General features: G+C 41.6%; 1 protein-coding gene across 1 annotated transcript; it reads left to right on the forward strand.

Moving 5' to 3' along the window:
• Positions 1–965: 965 nt before the first annotated feature.
• On the forward strand, positions 966–11,121 carry LOC124287020 (cell wall protein DAN4-like). Its single transcript, XM_046723479.1, has 3 exons — positions 966–1,180; positions 3,518–3,777; positions 9,912–11,121. Exons 2-3 carry the CDS (start codon positions 3,636–3,638, stop codon positions 10,163–10,165), a joined length of 396 nt encoding a protein of 131 aa, XP_046579435.1. The 5' UTR covers positions 966–1,180; positions 3,518–3,635; the 3' UTR covers positions 10,166–11,121.
• Positions 11,122–14,584: the final 3,463 nt, after the last annotated feature.

Raw genomic sequence — 14,584 nt, forward strand, 5'->3', positions numbered from 1 at the left:
TTTGGGGATGGTTAGATCGGAAATTTGTTATTCCTGCAAGGAGTCGGTTCCTTACTGTCAACTGTCAACCATGAGATCATTCGAAAAGGTATAAACCGTTGTTTGTCAGCGAAGTGCCGTGACCTACTTACGGGCCCTATTACTGTATGGTAACCACCTACTACAACTGCAAATTCATTTACATATGAAACGTTATACTCATTCTTGGTTACCCACAGAAACAGACTCCTCCGGGTGTACAGGCAAATGATATCTGTGAAGGTTTTATGAATGGACCACTGAAAATCAGTGATGACACCAGGCGTTTGCCAAAGGGGTCAACATGTCCTGCCCTACCGGTAACATCCGGCATTCACCAAGTTTGCATAAAAACTTAGCATTTCTTGCCTGACGCAGTAGTACCTCTGCCATTCCATGGTTGCCGATAAAGAAACCAGACAATCCAGTTTAATGATTTTTGAACTACGGATGCTGAGTAAGATATTCCGATGCTCATAAGAGGTGATGGAGTGAGTTTAGTTTACGCCACCCTTAACAATATTTCATCAATATCACAGCGGGGACACCAGAAATGGGCTTCATACATTGTACCCATGTGGGGACTCGAACCCGGTCTTCTGCGTGAAGAGCGGCGCTTTACCCACTAGGATACCCCACCACCCTACTCATAAGGGAAAAAAACATATTGGAAATAGATTCATTTCACAACACAGTTGGTGCATGTCAGTATTAACGTCTTCACCATTTGAAACATCTGGCAGATCTGGCCTGGCTCAGCGCACCTGATTGCCACCCCACCTGGGTACAATGTGTGAAGCCCATTTCTGGTGTCCCCCGCCCTGATATTGCTGGAATGTTGCTAAAACGGCGTAATACTACACTCACTCATTGATTGCGATCCTTCACAAGCAGAACATAATCTGAAGTTCCAAAGACGTTTTATGTTTCGTTAATTTCAGGAAAGGACCCATGTGGACCGGACTTCATTACGTCAAGTCGGTAACCGGAGGGGAGTTTCAGTGGTCGGACTGTCAGTCCGTGAATGAGTCTGTACCGTGGTTGACCGGGCAGCCCAGTGACCAGGAAGTATCGAGCTGCGTCACAGTGGGCTGGAAAATGTTCATGACGCGGACACACAACTGCAGCTCTCACTTCGTGTTTGTTTGCCAGAGAATAAACGGTACGGGTTTAGTGCTTTCGTAACTACTCGTGTCATTCCGGCAAGCCGGATGGCGACTCGTACCCCTCCCGTGGCTATGTTCACGACTGGGCCTTGTCTAAGCGCAGACGGGCACGGAGATGAACATATACTATTCACACTTTGCTAAGGATCAAATCATTGATTCAACAGAAAAGTATGATGTCGGGTCTACTTTGGTTTAAATATCTAAGCCATTGTAAGCATGGATCCTAGGTTTCAGTATGTCATTGCATCTTGTGGCTACGATACCTGCTATTGACAGGTGTTGTGTACATGTCAATGACTCGTTCCATGATTTGCAAAATGGTTGATTGGTGCCATGGTTACTCATGGATAAAGTGCATAAGTTTAGGTTAAAGTGGCTGTTTGCCTAAAGAGGGGTTACCATATCATTATTTATCTAGTTTTAAATGGATGCAATTTCAAAATATAAATCTATGTTTAAGTAAAGTTAGGACTTTTTGTGATCCTCAGCAAAGTTTGTGTAGTATAGTCTAGGACTATTTCCAAGGAAGGATAACTCTGAATTTCCAAACATGGCTACTCCTAGAAAACAACAATTAATTTATAATACAACACGAAAGTCACTTTAAGTAAGTTTCTAACAAATATCAGTAACAAGATAATTTTATAGCCACGGAAATAATAATGGGAATTGATAATCGCAAAGAAACCATAACAGTTTCATTATGGTGTATTAGTGAACTATTTTTCTGTTTACTGAATCCAACCCGATGCGCAAACTGAACGGTTTATCCTCACTGTGCACAGGTAGATGGCGACGAATCCCAGTACATGATAGAAGGTGTACTATGTGTAACCTAAATGATATTGGTGACGAATTTCATTATTTATCTATATGTCCCAAATTAGAATTAGGAAGAGAAAAATATATCCAGAAGTATTATTATATTAGACCAAATATGTATAAAATGAATATCCTATTTAACAGCAAGAAACTAGGGACTTTAAGAAAACTTTCAATTTTTTGTACAATAATTATGGCTTTACTTAAGAAATAATTTCAATAACTTAATATGTAACTAGCTCGATGTACATTGCACCTATCATACCGTTTGTATATACTTTTATGTTGTTTATAAATGTAAATATTATTTATGTACCTCTTATGCTGCAGTTTGCAGCCTGAGTGAATAAAAGTTTAAGTTCAGCCTGTAGAGGATTAGGGATTAGTGGTGTTGTTATAAGGAAAGGGATCGTCTCATGAACTCATGGCGAGAGATTCCAAACTGATAGGATTGTCAGACTGATATCAACACACCAATTTTCCATGTTCATTTAATGTCGTTATAACATGTGACCTTGTGTCACATGTTTATACTGATACAGTCCCCAGTAATCCCTTTGTGTTGCTATTTGACATGCCTGATTGCTTCAGTAATTTGTGCATGCACTACGAGGAGACCCAACTGAACGAATGCACATAGCATAATGGATTTTCGATTAATACATCTATTTGTACGGAATCCTAGAGTGAATATTGTCGCGCTTTTGCCCTCACAAAAGCAAAAGAAATACTGTCCAAATTCATCGAACGCGATAATTCGACTTTTTAGGCCATTTCTTGCATTGTAGCGCTTTGAATACTGTTTTATTTAACCCAATAGGTGTGAAAGCGACAACGCGACATTTGCGGAGTAAGCACGTATGAAGAGTTGACGAATTGTCGCCCCACCTAAAATATGTGAAAAAAGGGTCCAAATGCGTGATAACGCGACATATTCATGATAACGCATTGACGCGGTTCAGCTAATGTTGACACTTCTGGTTTGTTTATGCAAAGGAGATGCGACAACGCGACAATGTCCCTTCAAGATTCCATATACAGTGACAGCGACAACGTAATGGTAGGTGTCACTTCCGGTACGAAACTTTGTTTCTGAAATGCGTCGAGAGCATTTATCATGAAGAGAGGTAAAATGAAAATGTGGCTTAGTCGCAAGCACGAAGACTATGGTCATGGGTTCGAATCTCGGTTTGGGATACTGTTTTAAACAGCCTAAACCCGAGCTATCTCAGCCACCTGGTCAAGATCCTGGTTGTACTTCAGCAACCCCATGCTTGTCGGAAGAGGCGACTAACGGGACTGGGTGGTCAGGCACGCTGTCCTGGCTGATGCATGTCATTGGATCCCAATTGCGTAGATCGATGCTCATGATGTTGTTCACTGGATTGTCTGGTCCAGACTCGATTATTAACAGACCACCACCGCCAAATAGCTGGAAGATTGTTGACTGCGGCGTTGACAATGGCAAACAAACAAACAAACCTCATCATCATTTCTGTTGTTTATAGGTGATTGTTCCTACACCGGCTTCAAAGACAAAATTTGTGATACAAGAGAAAAGAAGAGTTATTTTAGAGGGAAAACTCAGCCGAGGCGAATGTATGGACCGGTGCAGCATGGACAAAAATGGTTCCGACCTGTGCTGGAGCCTTCGAGCGAGATAAGACTAGTAGCAATTGCACGTTAATCTTCTCACCGAGTCCATACGTCTGTGAGTCCCAGGTTCCTCAGGATGACACTGAAACTGCAGCCAGAAACTGTTTGGAGTGTAAGTTGACCTCCTTCCCTATAGAAATTATAAAATATATTTATAAAACTAAATAGGGATGTATGGTAAAGATGGCGGTGTGCTGAGACCTTGCTGACTTAGGGCCATCTGATACGCGGTGCTGGTCAATCAGGACTGACTTTCTTCGTTTATATCTGCCCTTTGGATAAGGTAGTCAGGCTTTGGTTGAGCACTCTTGAATGAAGCCTTTGAATGGTATTTAGAAGTGATGCGCATAAAAGATGAGATGAGATTTATGGATGTCAATTTCGTGATTATTAGGAACACGACGTTACGGAGTATATCCTTCATTCACCCAATGAGTGAGTGAGTTTAGTTTTACGCTGTTTTAGCAATATTCCAGCAATTTCACGGCGGGGGACACCAGAAATGGGCTTCATACACATTGTGCCCATGTGGGGACTCGAACCCGGGTCTTCGGTCTGACGAGCCAACGCTTTAACCACTAGGCTACCCCATGAAGGAGTACATGTAAGAATATGTTCCGAAACATAAAGATAAAGAAAATAAAGAACTTGAGAATCCATAAACTTCAATGAGTCTAATTTCTCTTCCGATTAAATATTGTTGTTCCTGAATTTTGTCAAAAGCTGCCTGTATTCTTTTTCTGTGTCCCTCCACCCTAAATGTTTTATATATTTATAAAAATATCTCAAAATATCTCAGTTATCCTGGCTTGTGGAATTTTACAGAAAATATTCCTACCCGCGCGCACACATAAAAAATCAAGTTCATGAATAATTATCTAAAAAAAACCCCTCAACAATTCTTTCCGAAGCAAAGTAACTCATAGATAGCTTAAATGTTTTGACCATTTCATTCAAAACATAAATATTTCATGCAACAAGTTAAACAATTATTGAAAAAACTTTCGTGCTTCCTGGCGTTGAAATGACAAACACATAAAACATACGGATGACTTTAAAAGCACACGTGATAAGTTGCAGGGACAGTGAACATCTTTTCCATTACCACTTTCTTACTGACACTATCGAGAAAATGTAAGAAATAACACATATGTTTCCTTTAAGTATAAAATGAGGAAAATGTTGAATTGCGCTTCCTATTCATTGAGGTGTTGAATGCAGTAAGGGACATACCAGTATTTTCCTTTTTTTAAAATGTAGATTCATTGTTTTGATTAAGAAAATATCTGTTTTGAAGGTGCAGCAGAAAACATATCCACACAAAATCTCATGATCACTTACTGATTTCGTCGTAGCATATGATAATCTGTTCACGTCTCACTTATTGAGACAGTTGTAGCATGTGATAATCTGTTCCTGTCTCACTTATTGGAGACAGCTGTAGCATGTGACAATCTGTTCCTGTCTCACTGAGACAGTTGTAGCATGTGATAATCTGTTCCTGTCTCACTTACAGAGACAACTGTAGCATGTGATCATCTGTTCCTGTCTCACTTACAGAGACAGTTGTAGCATGTGATCATCTGTTCCTGTCTCACTATTTGTGAGACAGTTGTAGCATGTGATCATCTGTTCCTGTCAAAAACTGGAGACAGTTGTAGCAGGCATGTGATCATCTGTTCCTGTCTCACTTATTGAGACAGTTGTAGCATGTGATCATCTGTTCCTGTCTCACTTACTGACACAGTTGTAACATGTGATAATCTGTTCCTGTCGCACTTACTGAGACAGTTGTAGCATGTGATCACCTGTTCATGTCTCACTTACTGAGACATTTGTAGCATGTGATCATCTGTTCCTGTCTCACTTATAGAGACAGTTATAGCATGTGATCATCTGTTCCTGTCTCACTTACAGAGACAGTTGTAGCATGTGATCATCTGTTCCTGACTCACTTACAGAGACAGTTGTAACATGTGATAATCTGTTCCTGTCGCACTTACTGAGACAGTTGTAGCATGTGATCACCTGTTCCTGTCTCACTTACTGAGACATTTGTAGCATGTGATCATCTGTTCCTGTCTCACTTACAGAGACAGTTGTAGCATGTGATCATCTGTTCCTGTCTCACTTATTGAGACAGTTGTAGCATGTGATCATCTGTTCCTGTCTCACTTACTGAGACAGTTGTAGCATGTGATCATCTGTTCCTGTCTCACTTACAGAGACAGTTGTAGCATGTGATCATCTGTTCCTGTCTCACTTACAGAGACAGTTGTAGCATGTGATCATCTGTTCCTGACTCACTTACTGAGACAGTTGTAACATGTGATCATCTGTTCCTGTCTCACTTACTGAGACAGTTGTAACATGTGATAATCTGTTCCTGTCGCACTTACAGAGACAGTTGTAGCATGTGATCATCTGTTCCTGTCTCACTTACAGAGACAGTTGTAGCATGTGATCATCTGTTCCTGACTCACTTACTGAGACAGTTGTAACATGTGATCATCTGTTCCTGTCTCACTTACTGACACAGTTGTAACATGTGATAATCTGTTCCTGTCGCACTTACTGAGACAGTTGTAGCATGTGATCACTTGTTCCTGTCTCACTTACTGAGACATTTGTAGCATGTGATCATCTGTTCCTGTCTCACTTACAGAGACAGTTGTAGCATGTGATCATCTGTTCCTGTCTCACTTACAGAGACAGTTGTAGCATGTGATCATCTGTTCCTGTCTCACTTACAGACACAGTTGTAGCATGTGATCATCTGTTCCTGTCTCACTTACAGAGACAGTTGTAGCATGTGATCATCTGTTCCTGTCTCACTTACAGAGACAGTTGTAGCATGTGATCATCTGTTCCTGTCTCACTTACAGAGACAGTTGTAGCATGTGATCATCTGTTCCTGTCTCACTTACAGAGACAGTTGTAGCATGTGATCATCTGTTCGTAACTCACTTACTGAGACAATTGTAGCATGTGATCATCTGTTCCTGTCTCACTTACAGAGACAGTTGTAGCATGTGATCATCTGTTCCTGTCTCACTTATTGGACAGTTGTAGCATGTGATCATCTGTTCCTGTCTCACTTACTTGGACAGTTGTAGCATGTGATCATCTGTTCCTGTCTCACTTACTGTTACTGAAAAAGTTGTAGCGTGTGATCACCTGTTCCTGTCTCACTTTACTGAAACACTTGTAGCTTGTGATCATCTGTTCCTGACTCACTTACAGAGTCAGTTGTAGCGTGTGATCACCTGTTCCTGTCTCACTTACTGAGACAGTTGTAGCATGTGATCACCTATTCCTGACTCACTTACTGAGACAGTTGTAGCATGTGATCATCTGTTCCTGTCTCACTTATAGAGACAGTTGTAGCATGTGATCATCTGTTCCTGTCTCACTTATTGAGACAGTTGTAGCATGTGATCATCTGTTCGTAACTCACTTACTTGGACAGTTGTAGCATGTGATAATCTGTTCCTGTCTCACTTATTGAGACAGTTGTAGCATGTGATCATCTGTTCCTGTCTCACTTATTGAGACAGTTGTAGCATGTGATCATCTGTTCCTGTCTCACTTATTGAAACATTTGTAGCATGTGATCATCTGTTCCTGTCTGTCTCACTTACTGAGACAGCTGTAGGATGTGATCATCTGTTCCTGTCTCACTTATAGAGACAGTTGTAGCATGTGATCATCTGTTCCTGTCTCACTTACAGAGACATTTGTATCATGTGATCATCTGTTCCTGTCTCACTTATTGAGACAGTTGTAGCATGTGATCATCTGTTCCTGTCTCACTTACTTGGACAGTTGTAGCGTGTGATCATCTGTTCCTGTCTCACTTACTGTTACTGAAAAGTTGTAGCGTGTGATCACCTGTTCCTGTCTCACTTACTGAAAACACTTGTAGCGTGTGATCACCTGTTCCTGTCTCACTTACTGAGACAGTTGTAGCATGTGATCACCTATTCCTGACTCCACTTACTGAGACAGTTGTAGCATGTGATCATCTGTTCCTGTCTCACTTACTTAAACAGTTGTTGCGTGTGATCACCTGTTCCTGTCTCACTTACTGAGACAGTTGTAGCATGTGATCATCTGTTCCTGTCTCACTTACTTGGACAGTTGTAGCATGTGATCATCTGTTCCTGTCTCACTTACTGTTACTGAAAAAGTTGTAGCGTGTGATCACCTGTTCCTGTCTCAATTTACTGAAACACTTGTAGCTTGTGATCATCTGTTCCTGACTCACTTACAGAGTCAGCTTGTAGCGTGTGATCACCTGTTCCTGTCTCACTTACTGAGACAGTTGTAGCATGTGATCACCTGTTCCTGACTCACTTACTGAGACAGTTGTAGCATGTGATCATCTGTTCCTGTCTCACTTATAGAGACAGTTGTAGCATGTGATCATCAGTTCCTGTCTCACTTACAGAGACAGTTGTAGCATGTGATCATCTGTTCCTGTCTCACTTATTGAGACAGTTGTAGCATGTGATCATCTGTTCATGTCTCACTTACTTGGACAGTTGTAGCATGTGATCATCTGTTCCTGTCTCACTTATTGAGACAGTTGTAGCATGTGATCATCTGTTCCTGTCTCACTTACTTGGACAGTTGTAGCATGTGATCATCTGTTCCTGTCTCACTTACAGAGACAGTTGTAGCATGTGATAATCTGTTCCTGTCTCACTTACTGAGACAGTTGTAGCATGTGATCATCTGTTCCTGTCTCACTTACTGAGACAGTTGTAACATGTGATCATCTGTTCCTGTCTCACTTACTTGACAGTTGTAGCGTGTGATCATCTGTTCCTGTCTCACTTACTGGAGACATTTGTAGCATGTGATCATCTGTTCCTGTCTCACTTACAGAGACATTTGTAGCATGTGATCATCTGTTCCTGTCTCACTTTACAGAGACAGTTGTAGCATGTGATCATCTGTTCCTGTCTCACTTACAGAGACAGTTGTAGCATGTGATCATCTGTTCCTGTCTCACTTATTGAGACAGCTGTAGCATGTGATCATCTGTTCCTGTCTCACTTACTTGGACAGTTGTAGCGTGTGATCATCTGTTCCTGTCTCACTTACTGAGACAGTTGTAGCATCATGTGATCATCTGTTCCTGTCTCACTTACTGTTACTGAAAAAGTTGTAGCATGTGATCATCTGTTCCTGTCTCACTTATTGAGACAGTTGTAGCATGTGATCATCTGTTCCTGTCTCACTTATTGAGACAGTTGTAGCATGTGATCATCTGTTCCTGACTCACTTACTTGGACAGTTGTAGCGTGTGATCATCCTGTTCCTGTCTCACTTACTGTTACTGAAAAAAGTTGTAAGCATGATCACCTGTTCCTGTCTCACAGATCTTACTGAAACACTTGTAGGTTGTGATCATCTGTTCCTGACTCACTTACAGAGTCAGTTGTAGCGTGTGATCACCTGTTCCTGTCTCACTTACTGAGACAGTTGTAGCATGTGATCACCTATTCCTGATCTCACTTACTGAGACAGTTGTAGCATGTGATCATCTGTTCCTGTCTCAATTCTACTTAAACAGTTGTTGCGTGTGATCACCTGTTCCTGTCGCACTTACTGAGACAGTTGTAGCATGTGATCATCTGTTCTGTAACCTCTCACTTACAGAGTCAAGTTGTAGCGTGTGATCACCTGTTCCTGTCTCACTTACTAAGACCCTTGTAGCATGTAATCATCTGTTCCTGTTTCACTTACTGAGACAGTTGTAGCGGCGTGTGATACCCTGTTCCTGTCTCACTTTACTAAGACACTTGTAGCATGTAATCATCTGTTCCCTGTTTCACTTACTGAGACAGTTGTAGCGTGTGATCATCTGTTCCTGACTCACTTACAGAGTCAGTTGTAGCGTGTGATCACCTGTTCCTGTCTCACTTACTAAGACACTTGTAGCATGTAATCATCTGTTCCTGTTTCACTTACTGAGACAGTTGTAGCGTGTGATCATCTGTTCCTGACTCACTTACAGAGTCAGTTGTAGCGTGTGATCACCTGTTCCTGTCTCACTTACTAAGACACTTGTAGCATGTAATCATCTGTTCCTGTTTCACTTACTGAGACAGTTGTAGCGTGTGATCATCTGTTCCTGTTTCACTTACTGAGACAGTTGTAGCGTGTGATCAACTGTCCATGTCTCACTTTACTGAGACTGTTGTAGCGTGTCCTCATGGAATTCTTTGTTTGTTGTAGTTTCGGACATCACTGGGAAAAAAGAAAAGATCGTTGAATCAGATGCTCCTGTTTCTGCTTGTGTATCAACCGTCAAAGCAACAACACCTGCAACAACAGCGGCAACTACAACGGAGCCATTAACAACAACATCTATAACAACACCCACTACAACAGAAGCAGATTCAACACAATCAACGACATCGTCAACGGGCGGGGTGGAATCAACTCACACAGAGGCGTCTTTGGTTACAAATAATGACAACAACTTCTGAATCACCTGCCGTGGCGACTGCCGCTACATCTGCAACTACAACTACACCTTCAACTGCAACTACGACTGCAAGTGACACCGACACGCCGGCATCTATCCCCGTTTCTTCAACAATTTCAACGGCTCCATTTTCAAGTAATGCGACCGGAGGAGTCTTCCTCGTCTGCTCTCGACACTTTCCTGTCTCTGTCTTGAAGCAGCTCTAACCAGTTCCAGATCTGCCTCTACCCCGACAGTTACCTCCCCTGGTAGGTATGTCTACGAAGTGTGTGTGGCGGTACAGACGTTCACCGTTGCAGAAAGAAAGAAGCGAACAGACGACATTGTTACTGACCTGACCCTGGACAAGAAGAACCTCCTCCTCGTATCGGAGGAAGAAGTCCAGCGCTGAAGACGAACGCCCGTCTGCCCAGAGCGTGGGCGGAGGCGTAGCCATCATGCTGCTCGTTACGGCAGCTCTCATCATCATCCTGCCTGACTGCGGTAGTATCTTGATGCATCTGGTGCACGTCCACAAGAGGAAGCAGCTTGTCCCTGCACAGCAGTAGGCTTCTGTTCTGAAGGAGGCTCTTCCGAATACAACGCCGGTGTAACTCTCGTAGGGTGTTAACATTTAACCTTCCGACTCAAGTGGGTGTGGATCTCGGTGTAGGTGTTTAAATGTGTTGATGGTCCAAAAATAGTTTTTGGCATAACCTTTCAGACGGAAAATAATTTTTGTAGCGGAGACTAAAAATATTCTTTCAGGAAAAGAAAAAAGGCCAAGGTTATTTGATCATAGTGCTGTTACCACCTGTGCTGTGTAATGGCCTCAAACCATCGAACAACGTTGATGTCTAACTTACATACAGGATACTTTCCTTATATACATGACATCCCATTATATAAACTAAACGAAAAAAAACGTTACCCTCCTTCCTTAATGACGGAGGTACATATCTTCAGCTGGCGTTGTGATGCGTGGACGTCCACTTCTTGGTCTGTCTACGGGGACCCCAGTCTGTCTGAAGCTCTGAATAAGTGTTATAACCGCCGCGATACGGTGGTGGCATCCGAGGGCGTTGGCAAATAGCATTGTATGTCGACCCCATCTGCACCAACCGAATGGCTTTTCTCTCTCCTCAGCTATTACTCATGGCATACTTCTCGTGCTTGTGTATCATATCATCTTTTCTAGGCTCTCTCATACCCTATAGAATTATTCTACATGTGAAAATGGATGCAAATACTGCTTGAATATTTCTGCGTTTTGGCGATTGATATTGCTATGTGTAAACAGAAAATGGAAAAAATGTTACTTTTCAAGCAACAATGTTAACAAAAGATAATTGTAGAAGTTCCTAAACATTTTTCACAGTATCAAAGACACGTTTTACTTGTATTCAAAATGCAAATCAGCAGAAAATGATTTAAAAGACTGAAACCATAGCAATGATTATTTTACAATTTTACACATTCTACAAAGGTTGTTTCTTGTTTTAATAGTTGAAAATGGTGATTTTAAATGGTTTATCTTTGTCCCAAAGCAGAATTTTATTTCATCCTTTCTTTTGGACATCTAAATTACTGTTATTGGTTTATTTCGGCATGGACGAAAATAGGACAATTTAATTCTTTTGAAAAGATGTATTTCACCTATGAGATGAATTTGATAATTTATTTTCGTGATTTGCATAAAGTTGTGTTGTTAAGCTTTCTTGTAAACTTATACCTTCTACCATATCTTAGATAGTTCTTAAGTAATTCATAAAGGTAGAAGGGTAACGTTTCTTTTAGCGTCTAGTGTATACATCTTTATTATTTTCCTGGACAACAAAAACAGAGATACAAAGTGCTTGGCAAAGAAAGATTTACTTCTACGTTTGATGGTAAAATGAAACAGAAATGGATATTCGATGGCGATGTGTTGGACATGGGTATCATAGGCCATGTTACATGCATCATTCTTTTGTACAGCATGATATTTTCTATAACGAACGGCACTTGTAACGATCGGGTGGTCCGGCACGCTGACAGGGTTGCCACAAGTCATCGTAACCCAATTGCATAGATCGATGCTCATGTTGTTGATCCCTGGATTGCCTGTTCCAGACTTGATTATTTACAGACCGCCGCCATATAGTTGGAATATTGCTGAGTGCGGCGTAAAACTAAACTCACTCAATCACTATAACGAGGGAGAATGTGTCGTCAGTAACTAGACACATCATATCGGATGAGCTGGGTTGGTTTGTCGAACCTGGGACTTGAATAGCGTACGCTTTACCCACAAAACTACCCACCGGCAATTTCGTGGATATTTCGTTGTATATACATTCATCGACGTTAATACTGATGTATTAACTGAATCATGTGCTTGTCCTTTATTGCGTTATCTTATTGCGCTTATCAAGCTGTCCACGCTTGTACTACGTGTACTTCAAGTATGCAGGGCAAGTACTCCAAATATGAATGTGAAGTACTCCAACATCTCCATCTCATAAGTCGCTGCCTCCGTGGTGTAGTGGTTAGAGCGTCCGCTCGGAGAGCGGAAGGTCGCGGGTTCGATCCCCAGCTGCGTCATACCAAACAACGTTATATATAGTACTTGTTGGTCTCTGCCTGGCGCTCGGTACAAATGGGTACAACAAGAACTGGTCGGCTCGGAGTCAGTATAATGTGTCTGAGTGGGGTATTCATTCTTAACTGCGGCATGGTATCTCATTGAGCTAGCACTATAGAACCAGCTTAAGTTTGGACTAGTACAAGCAGCCACACATACACACGCATGCACGTCGCCATATGAGCGAAATATTCTTAAGTACGACGTTAAACCCCATTTCACCTCACCTCACCTGATAAGTGCCGTATCAGTGTACACACCATTATGTCTTCTGCATATCATGACTGATGTAATTAAATGCTTCATTCAGAATTAAATAGTGTTTAATTCGCTATTCGACTTGTTTAATATGCAGCAGGCTATACAGTCCCGTTTCTGAATGGTATTATGTATTGACAGTTTTCGGCCATGGGATACGTGGCAACTTACACATGTCAGTGAGTGAGTGAGTTTAGTTTTACGCCGCCCTCAGCACTCAATAATCGAGTCTGGACCAGAGAATCCAGTGGTCAACAGCATGAGAATCGATCTGCGCAATTGGGAACCGATGACAACACATGTCAGAGAGGTACGTACACAAAGTCCGTGATCTAGACAACCACCTTGTCGGACTTCCTTTTGTGGAAGTCGTGGTGGCGGAGTGGGTTAGATTGTTGACTGTGTGCTGGTGATTTGGTGATGTATCGATATAACAGTAATGGAATGTCTTCTATTGGAAACAAACAAAGCAAAACGAAAAATACAGTCGAGTTAAATACCATCATACAAATTATTTATTTATATTATTAGGACCTTGTTTGCTGGCGGTCGTTAACGCAGCTTTGTTCGTGCGTTATATATATCAGATCAGTGAGCATGAAACGTGTTTCTTGTTTTACACCGCACTCGGCAACATTCCAGCTGCATGGCGGCGGTCTGTAAATAATCGGGTCTGGACCAGACAATCCAGTGATCAACAACATGAGCATCGATCTGCGCAATTGGAATACGATGACATGTGTTGACTAAGTCAGCGAGCCGTTAGTCGCCTCTTCCGACAAGCATTGGATGTTGAAGATCATTTCTGACCCCCGGATCTTCACGGGGTGACGCAGCACAGAGAGAAGCAAGAAATTTGCACATCCGTACCAAATGTGTTTCACAACTTGTTTATATGGTAAAGCTGGAACTAAACAGTCAACAGGGAGTGAGTCCGTACGAGAACTATGAGGGAAACCAACAAGCATTATAGAAATGAGATGTACCGTATTTCCTCTATTAAGCGCCGGGCCTCTAATAACCGCCGGGGATAAAGCAGTGCTTTAAGAAATAAGCGCCGGGTCTCTAATAACCGCCGGGTATAGACCTTTGCATTTTTCGCAAATGTATTCTCCCTTGGTCTAAAAAATAAGTATATTAAGGAATGGTCCCATAAATCATAACTTCATGTACTCATCCCCGCTTTTAAAAATACAGGGTATTTTAATAAGCGCCGGGTCTGAGGTCCGTTGAAAAATAAGCGCAGAGGGCGCTTATTAGAGGAAATACGGTAATTAACAATTGTATTCTCAATTTATATGAGGAGCAGTGCCGTTCGTCACCACTCGCCACTTTCCGTAAATTCTAAGAAGATGGCTCATTCGTAACTAACTATCCTCTTCAATGACCTACAAGAAGACTCGTACCTGTATAGTACGCCATTATTGCCAAGAATCGTGGCAAACCAATCAAATCTAAAATAGTAAAATGTGAAATGAGTCAAGTACTAGTTTTTAGTGATTATCGATTTTCATTATTATTTCCGTGAATATAATAACATTATCTTGTTAATGTTATTTG

This window comes from Haliotis rubra, unplaced genomic scaffold (genome assembly GCF_003918875.1).
Source record: "Haliotis rubra isolate DU_JTF1 unplaced genomic scaffold, ASM391887v1 Scf1104, whole genome shotgun sequence".
NCBI classification, from domain to species: domain Eukaryota; kingdom Metazoa; phylum Mollusca; class Gastropoda; order Lepetellida; family Haliotidae; genus Haliotis; species Haliotis rubra.